This window comes from Onychostruthus taczanowskii, unplaced genomic scaffold (genome assembly GCF_017590055.1).
Source record: "Onychostruthus taczanowskii isolate IOZ18803 unplaced genomic scaffold, ASM1759005v1 scaffold18, whole genome shotgun sequence".
Lineage (NCBI taxonomy): Eukaryota > Metazoa > Chordata > Aves > Passeriformes > Passeridae > Onychostruthus > Onychostruthus taczanowskii.
Window position 1 is genome coordinate 7,029,108 of NW_024499017.1, and position 27,637 is coordinate 7,056,744.

The 27,637-nt window shown below is 52.0% G+C and overlaps 1 protein-coding gene across 4 annotated transcripts in view; it reads left to right on the forward strand.

Annotated features, from left to right (window-relative positions):
* Window positions 1-13,986: 13,986 nt before the first annotated feature.
* PLEKHG4 (pleckstrin homology and RhoGEF domain containing G4) overlaps window positions 13,987-27,637 on the forward strand; it is an 86,102-nt gene continuing 72,451 nt past the window's right edge. For all 4 annotated transcript variants that reach the window (XR_005952375.1, XM_041400520.1, XM_041400521.1 and 1 more), the window contains exon 1: window positions 13,987-14,124. Coding sequence is in view for 3 of the 4 variants with exons in the window: in XM_041400520.1 (XP_041256454.1) it covers window positions 14,122-14,124 (3 nt within the window). In the remaining variant the exon portion in view is untranslated. The remainder of the gene's footprint in view (window positions 14,125-27,637) is intronic.

Genomic DNA, 27,637 nt, shown 5'->3' on the forward strand with positions numbered 1-27,637 from the left:
CATTGTGGTCTGGTCTGTCTGTTGCCTGGGAACCTCTGCCCATCCTGGTTTGGTTCTCCTTTGCAGGCACCATGTCCTTGTGCCTCTCCATTCTTCTCCACATGAGGCCCCAACGCCCCCCTCTCTTGATGTGCCTAACTGGATTTCCTGGTTTCCATAAAGTTTGTGGAAAATGTGAAATTCTTTCCAAAGAGATGCGTGCCTGCAGCCGTCGTTAGGCCGTGCAGGGGGAGCAGCCAGCAGAGACCAGGCCCTTCTGCCCAGAGCTGTGGCTGCACAGCCACCAGCATCCTGGCAGCCCACGTCCTCTCTCCTTGCCAAAAATACATTTTAAAGGGCTCTGTTTTGGGGTATTCTGGGTCACAGGAGCCTCCTTGCACCGGTGTGTGCTGGTTTTGCTCTTCGCTTTGATCTCCTGGTCTCTGCTTTTCCTGAAGGAAAGTAAATGTGGTTTACTTGATTCACAAGGCAGATGTTTGGCTTGTATTGAACCTGGCATCTACCATCAACCCCTGGTCCTTTTTAGCAGGGTCAAATGTAGGTTCTAGCCCTGTTAGCTTTGCACTGGCCCCCATGGAAGCTCTTGGTCCGTGTGACATTCCCCATCTGCCCTGCATCCCTCCAACAGCGCTGCTGGCTGAGCTGTGCTCTGTGTGCTGGACCTCAGTGCCAGCACTGCCTGCAGCCACAATTGCCTTGGCAGTGCACCAGGCTGTGTGGGCCAGGTGGTTTCCTGGAAGAGGGGAATACGTCCTTTATGTTCTCAGAGGAGGGAAAGCTGACATCTCAGCTTCAGGAACTGCTGGGGCTGGTTGCTGCTCTCTCATCCATCTGAGCCTCACAGCTGGTGTGTGTGCAGGCTGTCCATGCCACCAGCCAGCAGCTTGGAGCCCCTTCTTCCTTCCCCCCCTCAACCCCTCCCTTGTTGTGAGCAGGGATGGTGGCTCCTGGCTGGTTTTTGGTGTTGTACTTCACTCGCTGTATTTCACCTTAGAGCGTCCTGCCTGCACAGGACTGCCCTGATCCTTCCAGCATAGCAGAGAGTCGTCTCTTTCAGCCTAAAAATACTAAAGTGCTTCAGTGGAAAAACACAAGGAGAGGGCCAAACCACGAATGCATGTGCCCAAATTTCTGCTCCAGGACAGAGTAAGGCACAGCCACAGGAGCTGCTTGTCAGACTCTAGCCCAGAACATACAACCCTCCAACTGTGACTGTAAGCAACCCCATCCCAGAGCAGACTATCACAGACCTATCATTTTGCACTCAGGCTGCTGTTTAGAGCCTGCCATTAAACCCACACATTTTTCCACAGGCATTTGCTTTCTCCAATACTCAGCTCCTCCAGTTCCTCTGTGGTAGCAAAACTTGTGAAGTCAGCAGGGGACGTAAGGCAGATCTGACATCAGCTGTGGAAGAGCTGTGGGCAATGGATTGGTGTTGGCCATCTTACAAGTGAGTCTTAAAAATCACCACATTGCCTTTGAATGATTCACATTGGAGCATCAGGTAAATTTCAGACTGGAAGGAGCTTGGGAAGCCCATGGTCCAATCCCAGCTCCATGCAGGGCTGGTAGCAAAGCAAGACCAGGTAGCTCAGAACCCTGTCCCACTGGATTTGGAATGTCCCTGAGGATGGAGGTGTCAACTCCTGTCCCAGAACCACACCATAACTACACCAGTTGTGCACAGAATGAATTTCTCCTTATGCTCAGTAAATATTTCCCCTGGGGCAGGTTGTCCCTGTTATGTCTTGCTCTTCCAGGTGCTTCTCTGGGAAGAGTTGGGCTGTGGTTTTCTGTGCCACCTTATTGGTAGCTCCCCTCTGCCTTATCTTCTTAAAGCTGGTTCTCTCTGACATATGTACGTGTATATATGTACGTGTATATATATACATACATGTATATATATATATAAAATTTTTTTGGGAAGCCCCAGATTTGAACTAGCACCCAGTTGTGTCTCACAGGTACCAAGTCCAAGAAATAATAATTTTCTTGAACATGCCAGCTTCATATTCTCCACTGCAGCAAGGGTGCTGCTGACTCACGCGTGTAGTTGCTGATCCTGCTCTGTTTCTGGGGCACTTCTGACACCCTTTTGGGAGTTTTTCACACTGCTCTGCACAGGCAGAAACAGGGGGAAGTGAGAGAATAGCAGCCAGCTCCTCACCTCTCACTCACACAAAGCATGGCAGAGGCTTTGGCCATGCTCATGTTTTCATGGAGAGCAGCAGGAAGGCAAATGCAGAAGAATTCAGGAGAGGTGCTCAGTCTGATTGTATCAGGTACAAATATTTTGGAGACCCATCAGTCTGTTCCTTGCTCCTGCCTCCTCATGTCCATCCCACCAGCGATCAGACCAAACACCTCCCCAGAATTCTGCATTTTCCTTCCCGCTCTTCGCACCTGAAGCAGCCATCCCTGCTCCCCGCTTTCACTGGAAGCCTCCTTGGCGAAGGGAACAATTCGTTTTCCCTCTGGCATCACCTCCGGAGGGGGGTCCCGGCCCTGACGCTGGTGTGCCCCCGGCGTGCAGAAGCGCTCGGCTGGCGGACTGGGAGCGGTGAGGAGCCGGGGCGGATAATGAGGAACAGATCCGCGCTGGGCAGCGGTTCCCGTGCTGCGTTCCAGGGCACAGCGGCCAGGATGGGAGAGCCTTTGTGCTCCGCGCTGCATCCCTCCGGCTCGCGGGGAGCCAGCCCCTCGGCTCCCCGGGCTGTCCCCGCCGGCCGCGGGCCCTGAGCGGCCCCGGGCTCCCGCAGCGCTGGGACCGACCCCAGCGGCCGTGCCACCGTCGTGCCTTTCCCCAGGAGGCTTTCCCCGCGGCCCGGCTGGGCAAGGGAACTCCGCGGACTGGCTGAGGACAGGCTGGAGCACAGGGATCTCCGGGTCAGCGGGAGCTGGGCGGGGTGATCCGCACCTTCCTTCGCGGCTCAGACTTCCCTGCTCTTCCCTGGAGGAGCAAACAAAACTGTAGGGATCCCTGAGGACCGCGTGAGGAGGTTGCTGCTCCTGGGGATTTCTGCAGAGCAGCCAGAGTGGAAGCCAGCGTGGTGGGAGCTTTGATTTTATGAGGATCCAAGAGCTGTGATCTTCCCTGCGGCCAGATACAGCTGTTCCTCCTTGCCTCTTGGAAGGCAAGGATCCCTGGAGAAGCCACCTGGGTTCCTCTCACCTCATCTTCTGGCATCTGTGGCCAGCATCCAGGCTGTCCTGAAGGTAAATGAAGAAGAAGCCACCTGGGCTCCTCTCACCTCAACTTCTCCTGGCATCTGTGGCCAGCATCCAGGCTGTCCTGAAGGTAAATGAAGTGTTGGCGGGTTAGCTGGAGAGGGAGGGAGGGAGAGTGCTGAGGACTCCTTGGGGAGGTGACACCAGTCTACATCAGACCACAGGTCATCCTGAACTTGTGGGCAGCCCAGGAAGAAGGATTGGAAAGGCCACAGGGTACTGCTGGTGACCAAACTCTGCAGCAGCTGTGCTGTATCTGTGCTTTCCTGTGCCACAGCAATGCAGGGCAATCCCTGCCTGCACACAAGCTTTGCCTCCTGAAGCCCAGCTAAGCCCACGCTGTTGGAGAGGCATTTAAAGCCTTGCTTTGGCTCCTTGGCTGGCTGGGGGAAGCTTCCTTCTGGCTGTGCACCCACCTGAGGCCTCACCATGTGTGGCTGCCTGGCAGTTTAGGGTCTCTGAGGCTCTCACAGACAGCTGGATGAGCTGTGGGCTCAGAGCCCCAAGAGCCCCCCTGTAGGCATGGCTGGGACCATGGAGTATCACTTGTGCAGGAGTAACAGATTTCTCCTAGACATTTGGGTCCTTTCTGCTCTCTCAGAAATCCCAGTGTCCCAAGGGCCAGGATATTCTCTTTTCTACCACATAGTTGCATGTAGATACACCTATTTTCAGTAGACATCCCTAACCTCTTCTATTTATGGAGAAAGCTGGCAAAAGCTTCAGAAAGACAGAGAAAGAAAGAAAAAAAGAAACAAATATGATGGCTAGTAAGCTTTCCCACGTTGTGGTGTGGGGCTGGCTGGTGAAGGAGCACCAGCCACATGTGCTGGGATGGAAAGGCTGTGGAGCAAAGAGGTGGGACAGGTTGACGGGGAGTTAATCCATGATCCCAGCTAGGTTCACTCCGATCTTTGCTTTATTCTGCTAGTGAACAAATAGAACTGTTAAAAATGCTTAACTTTTTTTTTTTTTTTCCTTAGTAAAAATAGCTTTAAAGGCAAACAGGAAATTACAGACTGAGAAGTGCAACGAAGAGGGGAAAAAGTCAGGCAGCTACCTCGCTGTGCTTGGATTTGTCTATAAATACAGCTCCACGTGGGGTGCCCAAAGGCAACCAAACCGCCCCCGAGGTGGGGATCGGGGGTGTAGGGGAGCATCTCCCTTCCGGCGAGGGAGACGCGCCGAGGCTCGGAAGAGGGGCCGGCGCTGGCTGAGTACGGAGCTCGGCTGGCGCGGAGCGCGGAGCTCGCCGCGCGGAGCTCGCCGCTCGGAGCTCGCCGCGCGTATCTCGCCGCGCGGATCTCGCCGCGCGGAGCTGCCCAGCACCGCCGGCAGGTGTCGCCCCGCGCCGAGGCCTCGCCCCGGCCCGCCTGCCAAGATGGCGCCGCGCCCCCTCGGGGAGCCCCCGGCGGGGCGGGTGCGGCGGAGCGCGGCTCCAAGGCCCCGGGGATTCCGTGACGGGGTAGTCTTAAGGGAAAGGACGCTACGTGTGGTAGTTTCAGGCCGCCTTTGGTGTGCCAGCCCCAGCTGCCCAGCTCCCTCCCGCTCTCCTGATGGCGGGTGTGATGTCCAGGTTCAGTCACCAGCTCTTTCTCAGACGCCTTTATCTCACCTGGCAGCAAACGCAGGCAGGGGCTGCAAAATATGATCCAAAACCAAAGCCTGCTTTTACTGTGAGGGTGGTGAGACACTGGAACATGTTGCCTAGGGTGGTTGTAGTTGTCCCAGCCCTGGAAGTGTTTAAAGCCAGGTTGGATAAAGCCTTGAGCAGTCTGGTCTAGTGGGAGGTGTCCCCGCTCATGGCAAGAGGGACTGGGACAGAATGATCTTTAAGGTGCATTCCAAATTCTTGACATTTCCTTTATGAGTCTGTGAAGGAAAAAAAAGCAGCAAAGAACACACACTTGGACCTGCGTTAGGGAGGAAGCTCTTGACCACTTGTCCCTCCTCCCACCGAGCTCCTCCCAAGGCTCACGGCCCCAGTCTAGCAGTCCCGTTTGATCCCAGAGGGGTCTAAGCCTCCTCCAGCCTTCCCGGGGCTGCTCTGGAGCTGGCCTTGCCCTGTCTCGATTTGGGAGCAGAGATTGCTCTGCAAGGGGGAAGAGCAACGTGATGGAAGAAGGGCAAGTGAGAGAGGACAGATTGCTGACAGGAGGCCGGACCCTCCGCCCTGCCTGTCTGAAGGGGAAGCTGCTCATCTCCTTCAGGAGGCACATTGTTATTGCTGCTGATGGCATCGATTCACACAATTTCCTGCCGGTGCTCTCCTGCCCTGGTGCCAGGGAGGGGAGGTGCCCACCCCAGCTGGAACCAGCTCACAGCATGTCAGTCATGCGCTGCTTTCTGGTGCTTCCAGTGCCTCCAGCCCACACTGGGAACAAAGGGTCCCTGGTACAGCAGCTATGATCCACATCACACCACCTCCTCACTGTGCCCTGTGTCCCACCTGCTCTGTGCTCCTGCCTGGCATCCTTGCTGTAGGCATTCCCTGAGGTTCACTCCTCTAATTGCCAGCTGTGGATGTTCCATGGCAGACTGCTCCTATCCCTGCCAAACCAGCCCTTCCCAGTGGCATATAAGGATCCTTCGCAGTGCTCTGGATCTGCAGTCAGCAGAGCTGGCTCTAGATTCCCCTGGGGAGAAGACCCTGACCCCAAACTGCTCTTTGCCCACTGCAGAGTGACTTGAACATCAGCCTGAAGCCTTGTAGAGCTACTGGAGAACTGAGATCTTTCCCCTGTGCTGCCAGCTGGGCAAGGCTAGGGGGGGACAAAGCAGGTTTCTTCTGTATCTGGGGAAACTGTCAGACCTGAGCAGGTTGTCATTCCCCTGCTGGAAATACCAGCTGGATTAAGAGTACTTTGAGAAGCACCTGGAGGACTCACAGTGGGACTGCTTGAGTTCAGTGGGCAACACAGCCCAGCTGTGATAGGCACCATGACAGCTGGTCCCTGGGAACGCCCATGCAGCTCTGTGAGGCACTGACTGGACCTGGAGATGCATCTTGGGGCTATTGCTCTGCCCCAGGGAGTGCTGAGCTAACTCAGCTGTTTGCCTGCTTGCTCTGGAGAAGCAAACTGTAGGCAGCTGAGAGTCTTCCCTCTCTCTGGGTACATTCTGCCATGGGAGAATGGTTTGCAAGATCTGCTGGGATCTGCTGGGCAGAAGCTCTGCAAATGCTGGATGTAAGTGTGGGCTTTGGGAGGGTTGGAGGGTTGGATGGGAGCTTGGCCAAGTGTGCACCCAGGGGAACAGCAGTTCTGGGGATCAAAGCTCCTGGATCAGAATCCCTGACTGTCACCCCAGGTAGGACCCTGGCTCTGCAAACTGTGGAGCAAAGACTGCAGCCAGTGGTTGGAGAGGGGGCCCTGGCTTCCCTGGTTAGAGCTGCCAGCCCTGCCTCCTAGCAGGGCATAGTTGGATTTAGGTTGGCTTTGGGAAGAGAAGGGTTGGTCTCCAGATCAGAAGTGTGTCCCAGCCCTCGTGTGGTACTGGTTGGTGCTCAGTGGCACCCTCCAAGGGATGGACCCACTTCTCTTGGTGCGGGCTGGGCAGGTGTCTCAGGCATGAGCTGGGCACAGAGCAGGGACACAAGGGGGGGACTGCTGGTGGCATGGGGCCATGGCGGGGAGTGTCTGTCTGTCACCACAATGCTCACTCTGCCAAGCAGACCTGGAAAGAGGAGCAGGCCCTGGCAGCTGTGGCTGAGGACGGAATTGGCAGTAGTGTGTGACCCTGTGTCCCACGAGTCCCTTGTCTGCGGGAGAGGGGCTGGGGCAGGAAGGGTGTGGGTGCCCGCTGGCACGTCTAGCTCAGAGGTGAGCCTGCTGTCTAGGAGAGTACAGTAAACATGTGCTGTGGGGCTAAATGGCATGCAACGTCCCTGCCAGGAGGGAAGGTAAACAGATGACTCCTCTGTGCCATTAAATACGTGGGATCTGGAGAGAGATGGGTCACTTTCAGGCTGCTTTTCAGAAAAGCTGACCTATCCTTCTGTTCAGAGACTCTGGTGAGTTTTGAAGCAGCAGTCCTGAAACCACAGCTGGATTTCTAAGCCAAGAGCACTTTGTTCTCAGGAAAGGCAGGCAATGCCTAAACTCTCGGGAGACAGACAAGTAGCTCCTCTGAAACATTCAAGCTCTCTTGACTCCATATTCACAGAGGTGTGTGGAGAGCCTGGCTCTGTGTCCTACAGGCTCTTGTGGGGGGTTGGGATATTTTCTCCAGTATGGTCACATCCTGCCAACCAGTGCACCTGCCTAGTACTCAAAGCACCAGAACGCTGAGACCCAAGAGGGGAGTCCAGTGCAGTGGGGAAACACCTTCAGGGTGTGGGTGCACTGAGGTGTCTGAGTGGGCAGGAGGCCAGGTTTCCATCCAAGCCCTCCTCCTGCCTGTGCTGGCTGCGTTCATGACCTCAAGGAGAAGTCTCTGGAGATTGTTGTAGCAGCATTAACCCAAGAGTGGTGTGCAGCAGGGCCACTTCATCAGGCCTGGGGGCACCTCTGTGTGTCCCCTCCCTGGCCCAAAGTTAAAGGAGCCCAAAGCTGCTCAGACTGAGATGGGTGTCTTGGATGAGTGCAGACGCAGGACTTTGTCCTGTGGACTCTGGCAGTGATGGATGCCAGCTGAGCCAAAACCCTGGGTGCTTGGGGATGCCTGGAGCTAGTCTAACCAGCAAGTGCTCTGCATGTATTGAGTCCAGCTGGCTTGTCTGGGGAGACACTGTGTGTCATCAAGGTGTGCCTTCATCTCTGGGCAGAGGCTGTAAGGCTGATATTGCCCTGCCTCCACTGCTTCTCTGTGGCACTGCACACTATGAGCTTTGTCTTAGAATCATGGAATGGTTTGGTTTGTAAGGGACCTCAGAGTTCCAACTCCCCCGGCACAGGCAGGAATGCCCCCCACTAAACCAGGTTGCTCAAAGCCCTGTCCAGCTGTGCCTTGAACACTTCTAGGGATGGGGCATCCACAGCTTTTCTGGGCAACCTGAGCCAGTGCCTCACCATCCATTGAGTAAAGAATTTCTTCCCAACACCTAATCTAAATTTCTCCTCTTTTAACTTAAAACCACTCCCCCTTGTCTCTGCCTGCATAAAAACCTCTCTCGTTTTTGTAAGCTTCCTTTAAGTACTGGAAGGGGCTCTAAGATCTCTCCAAAGCCTTCTCTGCTGCAGGCTGAACAGTTCTCTCTCAGGCTGTCCACAGAGAGAAGGTGCTCCAGCCCCAGGATCATGTTGTGGCCTCCTCTGGACCTGCTCTGACAGGTCCATGTTATTCCTGTGCTGAGGACCCCAGACCTGGAAGCAGCACTCCAAGGCAGGTCTCATGAGGGCAGAGGGGAGAATCACCTTTCTCAGTATGTGCTGCAGCCAGCCTGATGTGTGAATTTAAAAAAAAAAAAAAAAAAATTCCTCTCCCTTCTTTCCCTTCTGACACACATGGGTATTTGAGCCCCCCAAGTGAGACCTTCCTGATTTCTGTCCCTACAAAATACCTCCTGTAAGACTTCCTGATGGTTAACTGCTGGCCATGGTTGCGTGTGGCACTGGACCACATCTTGAATTGTAGCTGGAGACCTGGTAATTGAGTTGCTTCTGTTCCTTCAGATGGTGAGCGTGACCAGCTGTTGTTATGTAGTCTCTCCTTCAGTCCTTCTGGGAAATCACACCATGATTATATTTCTGGCTTAAGAAATTTTTTCCCTAATCAGACTGGGCCTCACAAAGAGGTTGCCACTTAGTGGTAATTACTTGCTTTAGAAGCTGAACGTCTCCTGAGGATTGCAAATAGCGGATTATCAAATTAATTAGTTAAACCAAGATGTGCTTTTGTGAAGCCAAGACCTGCTTTACTTGTGATCTGAAATAAAGGTTTAAATGTTATTAAACTGCATACAACCTGTTCTTGTCTCCCAAATGGGGGGAGAGAACTAGTTCTTTCCTGAAGTGTGGTTGGTACAAAGGGCTGATTGCACCTCTACTTGCTGCATCACTTGTTGCCTTTCTTTCACAAACCCTGTTTTGAGCAAGATCTATCCTTGTTTTTAAGGCTTGTTCTGGGTGGGGTCTAATGCTGCTTCTTGGCAGCTTCCTCTGTTTTGCAGGCTGCCAAGTTGAAGGGATATAGGGTTGGAGCTGGACTTCAATGATCCTTGTGGATCCCTTCCAAGTTAGGATATTCTGTGAGGGTTCATCGTGGATAGCTTGGTGGGATTGGTAACATACCTTTCCTTTCAGGGTGCAGCTTAATCCATGGGATATCTGTATTGCCATGTTTGTGGACATGGGAGCTGGTGGAGAGCCCCAGTCTGGTGATGAGATGCCTGGAAGTAGATTCAGACATCCACTTATCAATGGGTTAGCAGGAGCCATATACCCTGGAGTAGTGCTCTCCCACAGCCCATTCCCAGGATCTCCATTCCCTCAGAAGTCCCTGGGGCCACAGGAGGTTCTCTGTGCTGAGGACTGCACCAGTGATCACTCTAAGCTAACAGGGAGCTCAGGGGGGTATTTTCCTAAGAGCTGTTGGCCACAGTAATATAATCATCCTGCTAACATCCATATTGCACAACTTCCCCTAGGTCAGGAGATGTCCTTATCTGGCATCTAAAACATCTGTCTTGTGTTGTTTCCAGCACAGCTGAATTCTATTCATAAAAGAATTGAGCATTTCCTGATTTGCACAACCAAAAATAAGCAGAACTCTGCTAAGTGTTGACCCAAAGGCAGAGGTCCTTTCCCTGCCTCCTACCTCCGTCTGTGCTCTCTCCCAGCTCGAGGATGTGGTACTGCTTTAGGCACTTGAGAAATACTGCAACTCCAGAAACCAGATCCAGGAAAGGAGAAAGGAACAGAGAGGAAAGATATGAGAGTCTGAAATTAGAACCTCTGAAATTTTCAGAACAATTGGACTGATCCCTCTTCTACCACCTTTTCTTTCAACTCTGGGGAGGACCTACAGCCTTCCAAGGGTGGCTCCCATCCTTCCTAATGCCAGCATTTGCTGCCTTTTGCTGTAATTCACCTCTAGGACAGGCTGTGCTTAGCAATGGTCAGCTGCTGCTGAAGGTGGGTACCAAAGCAGTCCCTTGGGAGTAAAATTTTCCCTCAGTCCATGCAAAGGAGCTGGGTCTGCGGGATGTGAAGTTGGGGCACTCAGATTTCTGCCAGCATGGATGCCAGCAGCCTTTTGCAGCGACTTCAGCAATTAAACCAGCCCTGAGGAACGCGCAGGCCTCGCGCGAGAGCGAGGAGCTGCTCCTGCGAGGAGACAGAGTGAGACTGTGCTGGGAACAAGCGTGGCATTGTTGTCAGCCTCAGTCAAGAGGGGCTGTTTAACACCCACTGAAGTGCTGGCTACAGCTGTCTCCCATGTGCTTGTGCGGGAAATGGATCTACAATGCAGAAGAGGGAAAGGCCACTTTGCAATTAAAAAAAAAAATGGAAACTATATAAGGAACCAGCCATGAGCAAACAGTAGTGTGATGTTCCCCTTAGCACCGTGCCATGGCAGAGGAAATCACATCACTGCCTCTGGCTGGGGTGGGGGTGAGCTGAACTCAGGTTCTTCAGCCTGGAAATCCGTATGGGGGAAGGTGCTCCTGAGCTTTAAGTGCAGTGTAGGAAAGGGAGGAGGTGTGAGGTTGGGCTCTAAGCTGCTCTTGTGTTTGGCAGCCTCTATAAATGGTGCTGCCAACTTCCCTGCATCCTTCTGAGTGGTGTTGGCTTGAGAGCTTGTGGAGATGATTCTTTTGTCATGGGAAATGGGGTAGGAACAAGGCTCTGAGTACCTCTATGGTGCCTTCCTCATCTGTTTATGGGGATGCTGCAAGCTCCTGTACCACTTTTCTCTTTCTGGCCATCAGAGAGCTGAAATTAGGTGGCTTGGCAGTACCTTAGCAGGTAATTCAGAACTAAAGGAGAAGACAACCTTGTGCTCCCGGGCCTGTGCTGCTCACCCTGGATCTGCTGCCAAAGCTCTGAGTGTAGGAGACCTGACCAGTTCAGTAACAGGATGGGAGCAGGTTCTCTGCTCCATCCCCTTCATCCCCATGGGCTGTAGGGATGTACCAGTCCTACCTGGCTCTGCATTGCCCTTTGTGCTGCCTGGGGAGCACATGTCTCTGTTTCAAAGCTGAGGTAGCTCCTGGCGTGTGCAGTAGCCCTTCTGAAGGAACAGGAGCTTTGGCCTGCAACTGGAAGAGCCCCAAAATGCCCAGGCTTGTTACCCAGGCTGCTGATTACCACACTTTTTTGAGACTCCAGATCTCTATTTGAAGACTTGTTCCTCTGCAGAACCCAGGGTAATTGCAGTGACCTGTTTGCTAGATAAAAATAGTTGTGTGCAAGGCTGGTGCAATCACACATGGTATAATTTTTGGGGTTGTCCTGTGCAGAACAATGAATAGCATCTGATCCTTGTGGGTCCCTCCCAGCTCAGGATTTCTCTATGATTCTGCAATTTCTGCTGCCCTGGGCAGCCATGGCCTCTTGAAAGGAAACATAAATGTAATGCTGCAGTTGTAGAAACAGTGCATAAAACTGTTTCTACAGTTTTCTGTAAAACATCTGGGTGTGAGAGGCATGTTAGATCTCTTCTACCTCCTTTTATTCTGTGATGGGGATATGCCTCCAACAGAAATAGCCTGGTACTTCTGATAGCACAGGGCTTGTCACGGCCAGTCACGTGTGTGCTGCAGAGACATCACTCCTGCTCCCTCCTCTCTGGGAGTGGGCCAGTCCCTAGGGAGACTCCCAGCACCTGCAGGAAGATATTGCAAAGGTTAGCCAAATGTGGTCATGCTCCTTGTGTGGGAGATGTGCTGGAGGAATAGATGAAGGACAAAGCTACTCTGCAAATTTACAGACCCAGGCCTTGTACAGACCCTGAAAGCTGTGATCAGAGGCTCTGCTGGGGAGGTCTGCCAGGCTCCTCATCCTCCTGATAGGAATATGAGGGGGAAAGTGGCTCTCTTGCATGCACAGACAAGATCTAAGATCTCAAATTAGTTGTTGCAGATGACAATAACTAGGTTGTGCCTGTGCTGGGTTGTTAGTACCTGAGGTGGTAGGGATGCTCTCCTTCACCCAGTTTGGCATTAGCAACTGCTGTCACCTGACATGGGCACTGCCTACAGATGGAGTGCTGCTGTGGGGAGAAGGTGACAGGCTGTTCCAGGCCATGGGGAGCCTCTGGGAGCATGGGCTTTTTGAGAGCCAAGTGCTGAACAGTGAGGCAGCTGCTCAGCTCTGGTCACTGACAGTGTCCCAGCCCCTTTGAGCAGGACATCTCTTTGGCTTAAGGAAATGCAGCAGCACACCAAGCAGCTGGTGGATTGAATGTTTGGCTTTGGGGCTGCTCAGACTCCTGGTTGCTGGTTGGGCCTGGAAACATGTGATGAGGCCATCAAATGCAAAGGGGTTTTAGGGCAAACTGTTGTCAATCCTCCCTGGGAGAGGAGTATCTGAAGGTGGTCTTGAGCTGGACTAGCTGGCATAGCCTCTACTGCTGGCCCTGTGGAGCAGGGTTTGGGAAGGCTGTGGGACTCTGCCCCTTGAGCCAAGGCAGCAGAGCTATTGGCAGCAGTTGCTCAATCTGCAGCAGGCAAGTACCCTGTGCTGGTCCATGCAGGAGAAGGAGATGTCTTCCCTTCTGCTGTAGGCTCTCACATCCTGCCTGAGTCACCCTCTCTCTTGGGGATGGATTAGTTTGTGTGACCTCTCCCATAAGTGGGGACAACCAAGTTCCAGCACTGTGAACTCCTTGATGGAGGGTCAGTCCCAACCGAGGCTGCTGGGACCCTGCACTGCTCAGCCTGGGGAGGCAGTTTCTGGTCCCAGGCCCTGCATCTCGTGCCCAGGTTTTGCCCGTGTGTCACTTCCCGCCCTGCTTCCCGTTACACAAAGCCTTTGTGTGTCAGCAGATCCTGGGATGCCCCGCGGCACCTGCCTCTCTCCTCTCTCTCCGCCTCTGTGGCTCTGCCCTTTCCCGTTGTCACTTCTGGAGGCTGCTGCCTGCCTGTTTGGTGACCTTCCCCACTGCTCGGGCAGTATTTTGGCCCCTGGCCATCTTAAACAATTAATGGAGGGGTGGAGAAACTTGCCGTGTTAAATTACTTACTCCTTTGGGAGGGGGTGAGGTCTCTACAATCTCTTGCCTGATCCCAATGCAGTTTGTTGCTGTTGCCTGAAGCGGTCACTGCTCTCTGTTTTCCTTCTAGAAGTTAGAAAAACAATATTTCAGAGCACTCTCCATGTATTTCTCGGCGTTTTACTTAACCTGCGGCGGCGCCTCAGGATCTCGTGGAGCGGAGAAACTTCCCTGGACTTAGACAAAAACAAGCCGAGAGGAGGCAAGGGGAGAGCATTTTGCTGGAAACCTCTTTGGGAAGCTGGAGACCTTCTCGGGACGCCTGCCTTGTTCTCCTCCAGCCGCTATTCAGATCTTCCCGGGCGAAGGCAGCTCCCTGCCACGCCGCGTCCGCATTAAGCGGCTCTGTGCGGCGGGCCAGGCGCTGCGAGGGACGCGGGGAGCAGCGGAGCCCTAAGGAGCAGCCCGGGAGCGCTTCTGGCTCTGCCGTGTCCGTAAGGTCCCCGCAGGGCTGGGGGATGCGGCACCTTGCTCTCGCTATGCCCCTGTGCCGTCCAGCGCTGGAGTTGGCTGTCAGAGAAACCTTCGAGGTCCCCTGCTCAGCCCCGGTAGTGTCATGAGTTAGATTAGTTGGAGCTGTGCTGGGGGCGGTGAGGGCTTGGATTACAGTCCAGAACTCAAAGTGCTTCGGTGGTTCACGTCGGAGGGGAGAGGAGACGCCCCGTCGCACACATGGAGGAAAAAGAGAAAAAACGCTGTCTTTGGAAGTGAGGGGGAATAAAGGAGGCCGGGAACATGGTAAGGAAATCTCAGCGAAGGGCTCTTGCCCTGGGCACGAGCGGGGCTGTGCGGGACGAAGCCGCTCCCGGGACAGCCTGCCTGGAGCCAGCGCACGGCGCTAATGCCGGGAGTGGGAAACAGCTCTTTTGGCATTTCCCGTTACTCGAGTGGCACACCGTACTCTTGGTGCCAGTCCGGGGCGGTGGCTGCAGGGACACAAACTTCTTGTTGGCACTGACCCCTGCGAGCGCCGGAGCGAGGAGCTGGGATGGGTCAGTTCGGGCAGAGCCTTGTCTTTTGTGCTGCCTGGATGCCGGGCTTTCCTCCTGCCCTCACTCTGCCAGTCCTGCTCTGGGCATTGCCCTCTTGCAGAACCTTTTCTCCTGCTCAGGGTGGGCATCCAGAGAACCCCTGGAGCTGGGCAGGGATGTTCCTTTTCGGTGTCAAGTTCTGCACGTGGGAATCTTTGTTTGGAGAGGGGAAAGGATGGTGAGCCCAGTGGGCAGCAGAGCACCCAGACTCCTTGGAGTGGCTGCAGGGCTGTCCCCTGCCCAGTGACACTGGCACTGCCCTGCAAACAGAGGTGCCCAGCCCTGGGCTCTCAGTAGCTGGAGGGATCTCTGGCCCTGTGGTAACACCCCACTGAGCACCAGTCTAGCTTCTGATGGTTTGATCCTAGGCTCAGGCTGAGATCCATGTGCCCAGCAACCCCAAATCTCCTGGAGGTGTCCTGCTATGTTATGGGCTGCTTCCCCACAGCAGAGGGAACAAAATCCATGTGGAGGACAAGTAGCTTGTGTTGCTGCTGTGCCTGGCAGTGCCTTGCCCTTTAAAAGTTCAGCTTCTGAGCCTGCAGAAATTTGTCTTTCATTGAGGGATGAGTTGAATTCTGACTTCTGCAAGTTGGGTGAAGTTTCTAGACCCATATCTTTTCCCTTTACCACCCTTCAGCTCCTCTGCAGAGAATCCTGTGGTGCTCTTTGCCCTCACCTGCCTGTCAAAGCCATGATGTGCTCTCCTCTGCTATTCTTCTGTGGAGGCCTCTCACTTCTACTTCTCCATCCCAGTCAGAAGACCTCTTTCCCTCATCCCATGCCCAGTGTGTTCTTGGCAATTTTTGGCCTATGCAGGTTATATTATGAAGTTGAAATCAAAGGAGAGAACTGCTTGGGACAGGGGTGCAGGGTTGGGGCCATCCCTTGCAGTCTCATGGGCTGCATTTTGCCATAAGGGCTGGAGCAGTGTTTGTGAAATTCTGCCCTTGGAGGCCGGAGGCAGAGACTGGCTGCTACTACTCTTCTCCTTCAAGTTGGAGGTGTCTTTCTGATTCCCAAGTGCTTCAGCCCTGCTCCTTGATGTTGTTTTAATGTGTGATGCAAAAGCTGTGTGAAGCAGGGGGCTTTGTGAGGAGCAGTGCCATGACAGTCCAGGTGGTTGGGCATTCAGGGACTGTGGGTCACTGCTGAGGAGGGATCGTGTGCCTCTCAGGGGCTGAGTGCAGCTGGAAGGAATAGGAACCAGAGGCCAAGCTGCACCAGACCTAGCAGTGAGTGCTGGCCACATTGTGGACACCTCTGGTCCATGGCAGGTATCTGTTCCCAATGTTGTGGTAGACCAATCTACATTTTGGGAGGCGCATTTCTGTGAGCAACCAACTTGTGACTGTAGCTCCAAGCTGTTCTGATTAACTTGAGTTTTTTGTGTCCTGGTAAATCAAACAAACCCTGCAGGCAAAAGATTTGGATCTCGGTGAATGTGTGTCAGTCTGCTGGCCTGTAGGAGACCTTCCATGTCCTCCAGCAGTCTGCAGGACTCTTGGAGACTTGGCTCCTGATGGAGGTCTGGCAAGGCACCACTGCTGGCTCTGTGAGGCAGGTGATTCATTTTCATGGGGTTTCAGTGTTAGAGCTGATGTGTGTGTATGGGTACATAAGGTTGTGGCAGCTGGGAGATGCCCAGAGCACCAAATGGGTGAGACAGCTTGAGCCAAAGTAGCTCACTTCCACTAGAAGTGACTTCTGGAGCTGTGCAAACCCCATGGTGAGAGCAGGGCAGGAGCCTGGCTGGGCTCTGTCTACCTTGCTTACCCATCATGGCTTTTGTAACTTGGGATCTATCTTCATTCCCTGGCATTCCCATGATTTATCATTCCTGGTGCTTCCTGCAGAGAAGTTCTGGTGGCACCTCTGTGCTGGTAGGAGAGAAGATAGGTTTTAGCAGAAAATAGGGTCTTTCTTCCTCCAGTTATGTCTTCTCCCAGGGTGGGAAGGAAATGAGTCTGGGAATCACAAAGAGCTTTAAGCATTGGGGATCTTCTTTCTTTATTTCTGTGCCAAAACCATGAGCAAGATGTTGGAACACAGACAAAGTCCAGAGACATAATCCTGAGCACATGGAAGCAGTTTGAAAGCACCTCCTCTGGGGTAACAAGGTTGACAACTTGCATTTTGCCCAGCTTATTTTCAAAAGCCCTGGGCAGGTGAACATGCCATTCATTGTAACAATAAAAATAATGGCTGAATGCAGGTGACAGGCCAGCTGCATCCAGGTATCTCCCTGTAGAAATTGCCAAATGTATTCTAGTACCACATGGGAGTGGAAGGCAGCAGGTGCTTACAGTGAGACAATGCAGGTATCCAAGGAGGACTCTATGCTGAGTGTCAGCACTTGGGCAGTTGGCACTGAAGGCATACCTTGCTATGGCAAAAGAGATCATAACATGAGAGCCTTGTCAGCATCTCGTGGCTGGTCACTTCAGACAAGATAGCCAGCATGTCTGCCTCTAAATTCTAGAGCACAGGCATGGTGCTCAGCTCACAGAGCCTCATTTTCTAGTTGCATCTCAAACCTAACCCTGTCTGCAACCAATCTGTGTAAAATTTTTACCATCCTACAGGCTGTGCACAGCCTTAACCTGAGCATTGGTGCTGAGTGTGGGTGGAAGTCACATCACAGGGACTACAGGCTCCTTTAGCACTGAAGTGTTGAAAAAATCTCTGTTGAAACAATCAAGGTGTCCTACAGAAATTATAAACTGAACCCACCTGCAGGCACTTGTATCAGAGCACTTTTTGTTCCTCTTCTTGGCTGTTAATTCATGATGGAACCCCCTGTTCCAGTCCTGCAGAACTCAGTGTTGCCAAGGTCTGAAAAAGTGAGTAGTAGCACTGGGACCAGACGTGTTGCTGACTGAAGAGCAGTAAAAAGCAAGGAGAGCTTACCAGGGTAAAGCTGCCCACTTCTGGCCATGGGATACTCTGTGTTTTTTGCACTACTCATAGTACCTGGTTTGCAGCTCAGAGAAGTGAGTAGACATGCCCTTGTTGATTCTGAAGGTTTGGCCGTGCTTGTACCTCTCTGCCACACCAAGTGCCTCATCTCTGTTGGCTGGCTTAGTCTTTCATTAAAATATTAACAAAAAATGGGGCCTTTCTTGTGGTAAGCGCTGGTTTCATATGTATCCTATTTTTTGCATCACTGGACACCAAGCTGAAACTTCCAAGATCAAAGCAGCACAGAATGAATCTGAAAATCTTTCTGTCTGCTCAGATTTGCCATCCTGCCATCAGCCTGGGAAGCCCAGGATGAACCCTTGCTTCACTGGTGCAACCAGCATTGATTTCAAATGGCTCAGCTGAAGAGAAGACTTGCATGTGCTCCTCCTGGACACTGATGGATGGGGTAAAGGGGATTCTCCACGGGGCCTTATGGTCCCCTGCAATGGGGCACACTGCTGTGGCCGGATAGTGGTTTGCATGCCGCAGAGAAGGAAAGCTGCTGGAGTTCTGATGACCTTAGCTAGGTGTCCACCTTGAGCTTTGCAGCCTGGTTAGGTGTGGCAGAGGCTTCCTGAGCAGGTTCCTTCAGGAGGATACCTTCCCTGAGGCTGCCTGTCAAGTCTCAGTGCTTCCCAACAAAACCCCAGCATTGCTGAGCCTCCATCATGGTTAAAGGATGTGGGTTATTTGCTGTCTGTTGTCATCTTGCTGAATACATTTACCTTTTGAACAAGGTCCCTCTCATATGTTCAGGAGGCTGGTATGCAGGCCCGTTAATGGATCAAGGGGAAAAATGCCTGTGGATGTATTCTCCTTTGTGTTTGGGCTTATAACCACCCACGTTTTGGCATACATCCCTTCTGTGCACAAAGATCTTTTAGAAATTGCTAGTTAAATCTCCACCCTCCTTTGATATGTATGGAAATAATGGGGCACGTGAGACTGTTTTCTGTTTGGAAAAAAAAAAAATCTATAAAGGGAGTAGCTTTAAAAGCCTGTGTTCACCCCTTTCTAACTCGTGAGTTTAATGAAAGAAATGCCCTGAATTTATGACTGATTTACTTTGCTTTCCGGGAGGCATGCATTTAATGTTGTATCCAAATACAGGGGAAATGTTTTCATCTGAATCTGTCCCAGGTTTGCTGCTTAGGGGCAGGAGAACTTGAGCACACGTGTCTGTTCCCCAGTGAACTCAGAGAGTCTTGGAACAAATCTCGGTCCCCCTGACCAGGAACACTTCTCCCCTCTTCAGCACAGACTGATGCTTCTTGGAGTGGCCCATGGCTGAGCTGGCATAACCATGGACATCTCTGAGCTGCCTGCTCTGTCCTGCTGGCTCCTCCTTCCTCACAGCCCCTTCCTAAGAGGCATCTGATGACTGCTGCTGAGTGCTTCTCCTATGAATGGTGTGCAGGGATGTGCTCCTCCAAGGAAGGTCCTTCTACACTTACTGTGTTCCCATGTGCTCAGCCATCCCCTCCTGGAATTGCAGCTCTGCTTCAGAGCAGTTTCTGTCCCCCTCTGACATAGCAAGACTCATATTTCATGAGCACATGGTAACACAGTGTGTTTAAGGCCAAAAGGAACTATGGCTCATCTGTTATGGGATATTGGGACTGTAGAGTGTCACCTAGCTTCCATATGGAGTCTGGGAGCTCTTTAACTAAAAGAGGATATTTTTTCTGTGGCATCCACCCTCAGTTATGTAGGTTGCAAGACATGGAGAATCCACCAGTCCCCATGGGAATTTGTCCAGCAGCTCATGCACCTTGCAAAAGGAAGGGGTGAGATCTGAATGTGAGTCCAGAATGCGTGCAACACTGGCACAGAACTAATACTCTAAGTACTGACCCCATGAAGATCATTTTTGGCACCCATCAGCTGGCCTGATGAAGGATTATCATTTTCTTTTTGAGCACAGGCGGCTGCCCATCTGTTGTAAGATGCCCCCAGATGGGTGTCTGAACACAAGGGGTTGGCTATGGCCTAATGCCTCTGACTAAAAGGTGTTAAAATGAGCTGACCTGTTTGGTGAAGAATTTGCTTAGAAATTAAGTATAAAGAAATCTTTCATCTGCCAGGAGTGTCCTGTTAGTACCCATCAGGCAGAAATAAGAAGGGGCTCAACATGCTGCTGCTTGGGTTGCTTTGCCAGATGGATGCCAATGCCTGAAGTTGAGAGCGGAGCAAATCCTATCACTAATAATGGGGTGCATGAGCTCAAGCAATTTCTTTTGTTCAATAGCAGAGAAAAAGGTTTTTAGTGCATTTGTAGACTGAGCCCTATAAAGAATAGGAGTTGGCTGCAATGTCTCAGGACTTGTATAGAAGTAGCCTGTGAAATTCTTGGCTCTCACTGTGATATCTAACAGGATTTAGCAAGCCTTGTCTGGGCCTGTTGTAGGAACATGACACTTGGAATGTGGAGGTCCCTGGCTGGACTGTGGCATACGGTGCCACGGGCAGAGTGTTGGTGCCCAAGGCAGGGCAGCCTGTGCAGGCTGGCAGGAGTGGAGAGGAGAGCTCCAGGCAGCCTCGAGGAGGTGGAAAGGTGCACATGGCTAACAATGGGCAGTGAAACCATGGCTGCCAGCGCTCATGCTCTTCCAGCATGAGTCTGTTGCTGGGAAGGTTGTTCTAAAAGTACCCAAAGCTTTGCAGCATACAGAGTACAACCTGCTTAATTAATTGCATTGTTAGAGCTATGCCAGTGATATTAAAAAAAAAAAAAATCTGTGCTTAGACAGTTATTCCAGATTAAGGACTTAATCCCTTGATTAAACTAAACCAAAATAAGCTGGTGTCCAGCTGTAGGATGGTGTTTTATACACATCTCTTCTCATCCACTTGCAGGTCCTTGTTTCAGTTGGAAGATGTCTGTTTAAGGACAGGGCTTTGATCTGTTCACTCAGCTGCCCTTTAAACGCCTATACCATCTCCTTGATCTATTTGTGATAGAAAGTAACTGGTCTTTGAGATCAGGGCTCATTTGTTGCTATGGATAAAAGACCTATCTCCTGCTCAGTACATTGAGAACTCATTAGGGAGCAAGACGTGTCCCTGTGAGGAAATGCTTCATTTCCCAGTTCTTCCTCACTCTGACTAAAAGACAGCTTTCTCAGATTGTGGGTCACCCCCACTTTGGCCTCTTTAATCTTCAGCAGTTTTTAGCAGCTCTTCTGATGTGTTGGATGTTGCACAGACAAAGGAGAAAGTTACAATCTCTTCTCCAGAAAAGCTGGAGTACAAAAACCTGAAAGGTAGAGAGAAGTAAGGTGAATTAGGGGGAAGGTGCTGTATTGGACCCAAGTAAACAGGGGTCTTGGGCTCAGGTGACAGTCACATTGCCGTATGATAATGCCTGTGTTAGGCACCTGCAGTGTGGTGCAGAGCCAGGGATGCACCTGAACCAGGCTGCCTCTGCTGCCTGCTATTCCCTGCCTTTTGCTGCAGCACAAGGACAGCTGTGGTGTAGTTGTGCACTCCAAAGCTCAAAGCTCACAGGAGGTCATGCTTCACTTTCAAAGGAATCTGGGGTGTCCCCCCTTGAGCGAAAACAAACCAAGCCTGAGCTTGGAGAGATCACCCAACTTTGGGCCTGCCTTTCCCCAGCTGCGCACGCCCAGACCTACAGCATGCGCAGAACAGGGACCTCGGGCTGAAAAGCAAATACATCATTTTTCCCTTTGTTTAATTAAATGAGAGATCATGAGTTAATCGCTTCCAAGCGCTTGTTTTCCTGCAGTGCCTGGAATGATAATCCTGTGTGCTGCCCAGTAGGAGCTGCTTTGGCTGCCGCAGCCGCGTCAACACGGAGTAGGACTGGGAGAACAGAGGGAGGCATCTGGAAATGATTCTCTGAGCTCTGTCTGCAGAGCACCACTCCCTGCAAAGCTGTAGGAGCTGGTTTATCCACAGGCTATGGAGCAGTCCTGCCTGCCTCAGTGTAAGGGAGCTGAGCCAGGCTACAGCCATGCCCTCTGCCAGGGATGCCATGGTGGCATGCAGAAAGCAGCTGCTTTTGGAGGTACAGCCCTTCAGCAAAGCTGGCCTGGGTGAGACTGCAAGCACTTGCCTCCCAAGTGGAACTGGGTGCTGTGCTTTTCTCCCTGAAAAGCCTAAAACAATAGCCCAAAGAGCAGGTAGAGCTGTTCCTGGTTATCTCACAGGAAGGTGGTGTAATTACAGGAGTTGGAATGCCTACCTCTATAGCTGCACCTCTTAATAATACATTATTTTATCCAGAGGAAGGCAGGGTGCCGAAGGCAGGCGCCCTCTTCTCAGCCTCCCCCTGAGCCTCAGAGCAAGCAGTGGAGGGGGGAGCTGGCACTTGCTCTGGGAAGATTTTTCTCTCTTGAACTCATTGCCGCTGTGATTAGAACAGCTCAGGAAATGGGGCTGGGAGGGTTCTCTTTGCAGCAATGGAGTGGGAAATCTCAAATTTTGTCAGAAAAACAAGCCTTCTTTTTAGCCAGAGACCTTTCTGAACACAGAAATGTCTCCTTTATTTAAAGGGAATGCAGTCTGTCTTTCGGCTCTGTGTCAGAAAGTGGAAAGGCTTCATGGAAAGCCCAGAGGTCTGTTTTTACTGGAAAGGAGGTTTCTCACGTCAGCTGAGATCTGAGCAGCCCCAGCCAAGTGGTGCAGCACAGCAGCCTTTGCTGGCGGAGGGACCAGCTAACCCGGCCCTGCTCAGCGCCTGCTGTGAGCTCCTTTTCCCCCAGTCCCAAAGCTGGCTGGGAGCCATGGGCAGGCGCTGTGTTGTGCTGCTTGGAGCTCTGCCTCTCCCCAGTTTTGCTATTATTTCTCCTTTCCTTTCCAGTCTGGGGTGTGGGAGGGTTGGGTCGTTTCTTCCCCTCACCTTTGCACACTCTGGTCTCTCCTGCCCTGCCCTTGCACTGTGTCTTGGCACCTGGGCAAGAGGGGACAAAGTGGGTGCGTGCAGGACGTGGCCATGCTCAGGGCAGCCAGCAGAAGAAGGACAAAGCTGTGGGAGCTCTGGCAAGGTCTCCCTGCTGAGCAGGAGCCCAGACACTCCATGACTCAGGGCTGGGTGTACCATGGGCACCACTCGCTGTGCTCGCAGCCTCGCTGGGCTCTGCTCCACTGCCCAGCTACGCTCCTTGCTCTGCCAAGCCATGGCAAGCTCTGGATTTAACTGAGGCACTTTGGGACATGTAGTTTCATTCTCTGGCAGCTCAAATGAGAGTGTAGGTTTGTGAAAGCAGAGCTGTAGGTTCTTGAACTAAATTCCTGTTGCGGGATGAATCCTCAGCATGTTACATGGGCCAGTCCAGCCTGCTGGAAAGGAGCACTGTCTGCCATAAGTCGTGGGTTAGTCAAACTGTTAGTCTGGTCTCACCAAAATAATCTTTTTTAGTAGTCTGCAGACAGCATCTGGGCTGTCATCAGGGAAGATCTGTGCTTCTTCATGTTTGCCTTGACCAAGTCTCAGTACTCTGTAGGCGAAATGAGCAAAGTGCTTGGGTGAGTTGTGGGGAAAATGCTGCCAAGGCTTTGCTGTCCCAGGTCAGTCCAGAAGCATTGCAGGCCTCCCCTGCACTGGTTTACATTGTGGAGCTGCTTGGGTTGCTGTCTCTTGCTTGAAGAGCACAGATATTCTGATGCTGTGTGAAGTGTGTGTGTAGCCTTGGGGATGACCTCTGTGCTCCCCAGGCAGGCTGACGTTTTGTTCTCCAAACCTGGAGGAGGTTCTCCAAGGTTCAGACTTAATTGGTGAGCAGTAGGTCCCAAAGAGGAAGAAGTTCAGTCCTGAGTAAGAAAGAAATGTAGAATGACAGGAGTTCCCAGTGGCTGGAGCTGCTATATTGCTCTCCTTATGCCCACAAACGTAGGCAGAAAATTCAATCAGTGCACTTAGAAAAGCCTAAGAAGTGCCTGATTACTCCAGATGCCTCATGACAGGCTCTTCTTCCAACCTGCAGTGTCTGCTGCACCAGGAGAAGTAGATACATCCCTAAGCAAGGTTGCAACAGCTGCTGGGCTTCTCTTCTGCCCAGGCACTCGTAGCTTCATTTCTGATTGACTCCTGGTTTTTGCTGCAGTTTGTGATGGAGTGGGGCTCTAAGGGCTGAGCAGCAGAGATTTGCCACAACAGTTTTTATTGTTCTATTTGTCACTGGCTCCTGTGATATGCAGGGGAAAGAGAGCAGCCCACCCCCCACTGTTCAGACCAAAGCCCTCTGCCAGCTGTGAAGTCCTCCTGGGTTCTCACTGCTCCCCTGGCTCCTGGGTGGGACCATGCTTGGTCATTCCTGTCACATGGCTCAGCCCATGGAGCCCAGCCCATGGAGCCCATCCCATCCCATCCCTGTGTGGTGCTTTCCTCTTCTGTCCCTGTGCTCCAGCCCCTGCACCGGCAGCTGGCTCTCAGCTGAGCAGCAGTGAAAGCCAGTTTGGCCGGACATGACCTTAACCTGCGCTTTATTTAGCGCCTTGATTTATAGAGGAGTTATTTTAAAAGCATGTTTCTCTTTTGGGAGGTGTGGTGGAGTGGTGGCAGTGAGCTGGAGTTTATAGGTCCTCCTGTGCTATTGACAAAGAATCATTTGAATCCCAAGACTCCTTTTGCTTGCAGAGATGCTCTCTGGCTTGCTTGGAAAGTGCTCCTGTTGGTGGTTTGTGCCCAGTGGCTGAAAAGGAGCACATATCCAGGACCTTTCTTGTGAGAGGGATGTGGCAACAGTGTTGGAAGCAGGGAAGCTTGAAATGTGCAGTCCCTGAAGGAGGCTGTTTTTTTCAGCAGGCTCCTGTGCCAGCTCTTGGGGACCACTGTGAGCTGGTTGTAGTGGAAATGTGCTGGGGCAGGAGTGCCTCCTCCATGGATCCTTTTAGGTTTGGTTTGTTCTCCTTCTCTCTGGGTGCTGTTCACTTATCCCAGGTCACAAAAGTTTCTCCTTGTGCCTGCTGGGGGTTACACTGCCCGTTTGAGATAATGGATGGAACCTCTGGGACAAGTTGCCCAGAGATTGTGGAGTCTCCTTCTCTGGAGATATTCAAAAGCTGTCTGGAGTAACATGCTCTAGGAGACCCTGCAGGGGTCTAGGGGGCTCCTGGTATGATCTGGGGTACTCTGGAGCAGGGAAGTTGGGCTAGATGACTTCCAATGGTCCCTTCATTACTCATTTATGATTCCATGATGAGATGGGCTCTAGACTTCAGGTTTATCAGCCTCAGGACCACAGGGCACCATCCCTTTCTCTGGTTTGTATGAGTTCCCGGTGCCTGCAAACCACGTCTCCTCCAGTGCATGGCAGCTGGCCCTGCTGGCAGGCTGGATGTGCGAGGCTGCCCATCTGTGCTCTGGCATTCCACAGCAGGACCGTGAGGCCTCTTGTAGTCCTGGCTGAGGTGCTTTCCTCCAGCCCCTCTGCAGTCTGAGAAGTTAATTAGTGCAAATAAGCAGCCCCATCCCTAGGATTGTGAGCTGGGTTAATGAGTCCCCTACTGAAGGAGAATCTGTTGTTGTTGGAGGCTCCAAGCTCTGCCATGTTATACCCTCAGCATTTTCAAGGTGGCTTCTGAGGCACTGCCACGTTTCACCCTCCTTCCAGGCAGGAGCTATCCCTGGGTGACCATCCTGGGTGGGAGCACTGAAGAGCAGTGCCACCTCCACGTTCATCTGTGGCACACGGAGGCTGCTGTGCTCTGTAGCCTCCCAAGGATGCTGGTGCTACAATCCAATGCAGCACAGTGGGATGTGGGAATCTACTTCCTGTCTGGGGGTTTCCTGCAGAATTAGCAGAGATTGGTGCAAACATCTCTTTCTACCAAAAGGTAGTGGTTGAAACCTTCTCTCTATCCCTTAGAAATCTACACAGCTATTGTGGCTTTGTGGTATAATCTAGCCAGAGGGAGATAAAGCCTCTGTGCTTGGGAGGGCAGTTAGCACTGCACTCTGTAATGGCTACAGGCTATGGTTATTTTGTATTTTACTAAAGGAAGGATAATGTACGACCTGGTTTATTTTAACCATATAAAGGATTTTTGATTTGGTGCCAATGTTAATAATTGTTTTGTGAAGGCTAAGGCAGCAGGAATGGTGTGAGAACCTTAGAGCGATGCATTGACTCATGTGCAAATATTTTGACTTCTTTGTTTTATTTGCAACAGTGAACTTAACAAATTTATTTTGGGGAGGGATTGATATCTGAAAGAATTTTGCTCAAGCAGGGCACGGGGACAGCAGATGGTGCAGAACAAAGCTGGTTTTGACTGATGTTTTGAACTTGTAGGCTGTGGAGGGTCAGAGGGAGATTGTCAAATGCTGCCAACAGCAATGCTACTGTGATAGTGCCCAAGAAGGTGACTGGGGTGGTGGGAGAGCACCTGTGTGAAGGCCAGTTTTATCTGACAAGGTCACAGGCACTTGCTGGGGCAGGTTGGTATCAACAGAGGTTATTATTTTTCTGAGTGGAAAGTAAATTGTTTAAAATAGCCTTCTCCTCCTATTGAGAATTGGGGTTAAATGCTCATCCCCTAGAGTTCAGCTCTTGGGAGTGTGCACACGGGCTCTTGCTTTTGGAGTTCTTGGCTTAAGAATACTGGATTAAGTATTCAAACTCAGGATAATCTATGATTCTATGTGTATGAAAAATAGCTCCTTAACCTCTGTTTGTCTAGTTATCTAGTTGCATTGGCCTAGAGTATTGCAGGAGGCAGCTGGTCTCTCAGAAAAGGTGTGGACACTTTAGGAGCCTGCTGCCACCCATCTAGCCTTGCTTATGCTGACACCAGGAGAATCAGCAGAAGAGGCAAGGAAGCAGTACTGTCCCACAGGCACTGTGTGGTTTGCCTGTCACCGTAGTTCTGCCAGCTCATTGCAGGCAGGGATTGTGGAGGCATCACCTGGGCATCCTCACCTCTCCTGTGCAGTCCCACAGGCTGTCCTACAAGGTGGCTTTGCATCACAGCAGGGAGTTTATGTTGTGCTTAAACACCCAACCTTCTGAAGGAGGAACCTGGAGATCAGTAAGCTGCAAGAGGTGGGAAGGCTTGTGTGAGGAGCATCATCTCTGCTGGGCTGCAGGTCAGTTCAGGCTTGCTCTGACACTGTTGAACTTTCTCAGGCTGGTGGAGGCATCTTCAGTGATGTGCTGCAATGGAGTGGAAGCAGTGAAACCATTTTTTTCCTCCTGATCCCCTTGTTTTACTGTTCCCTGCTTGTGGTGTAAGCTGTTGTGGCACTGCTTTGTTTAACTTTCTCTCCCAATCTTGCTGTGGGACTGAAGTGTATTTTCAGGCATGTTCATGTAGTTGTTCCTGTTCTACAGGAGGCTGTAGAGCTTCTGCGTAAGCAGCTGAAGTGCTTTTTTTGTCTCTAGTGCAAGGAGGTGGATTTGGATCAGATGAGGATCTGGCCAGACACCTGAGTAAACTTTCATTTGGTTTTGGAGCAAAACTTACTCCCAGTGGCTGTAAGCTAGCCCAAGGGATCCCCTCTAAAATAGAAAAGAAAGGAGCGATCCTGATCCTCTCTCCAGATATGTACAGCTTTATATATATATTTTTTTAATTGTTACTTTTTGGCGAGCTCTCTTGATTTACACCCATGCAATAACTCAGAATTTGGCCTCCAGCCCTGGAATTGGTCCTGACACTACGGGCAGGCTCTGGCTGGCCGGTTCTCCCAAATGAAGGTGCATGCAGGCAAGCCATTGCCTCTGATCCCCCTGAACAGGCATCCTAGGTATCAACGGGTGTGCTCAGGGACCACAGGCAGCCCTGCTCACACACATTGTGTGAATCCTGGCGTGAGCCATCTCACACTGCAGAAAACTCCTGGCTCCTGCAGCAGAGCCTTTCACGAGAGGCAAACAGCTTTGACTAACGAGGAGTCGCTCTGGTGAATGACTTTCCACAGCACCAAACAGCTCTGGCACCTTATCCCGCGCTGGGACTCCAGAGCACGGGAGCCTGAGGAGCTTCAGCCCTCTGCAGCTGCCCCTAGCCCAGCAGCCAGGAGTGTGCCCACAGCAGGGTGATGTGCCCACCCCAGGGCTGTGTCGCTCGCAGGCGCTCACGTGCTGCGGTGTGGTCTAGCAGCCGCCCCACCCCGCGCAGGCAGGAGAAGGACTTGCTGCGTAAGCAAAAGCTGGCAATTCTGCGCGCAGCGCTCTGCGAGCGCTCCACTCCTGTTTTGGGAGAGCTTTTTTGTGTTTACCTGCAGTCGCTAGTGCCAAAAGGAGCTAGGAAGGACAGCACTTGGCTCCTTTGATCTTCGTTCCTCCTGC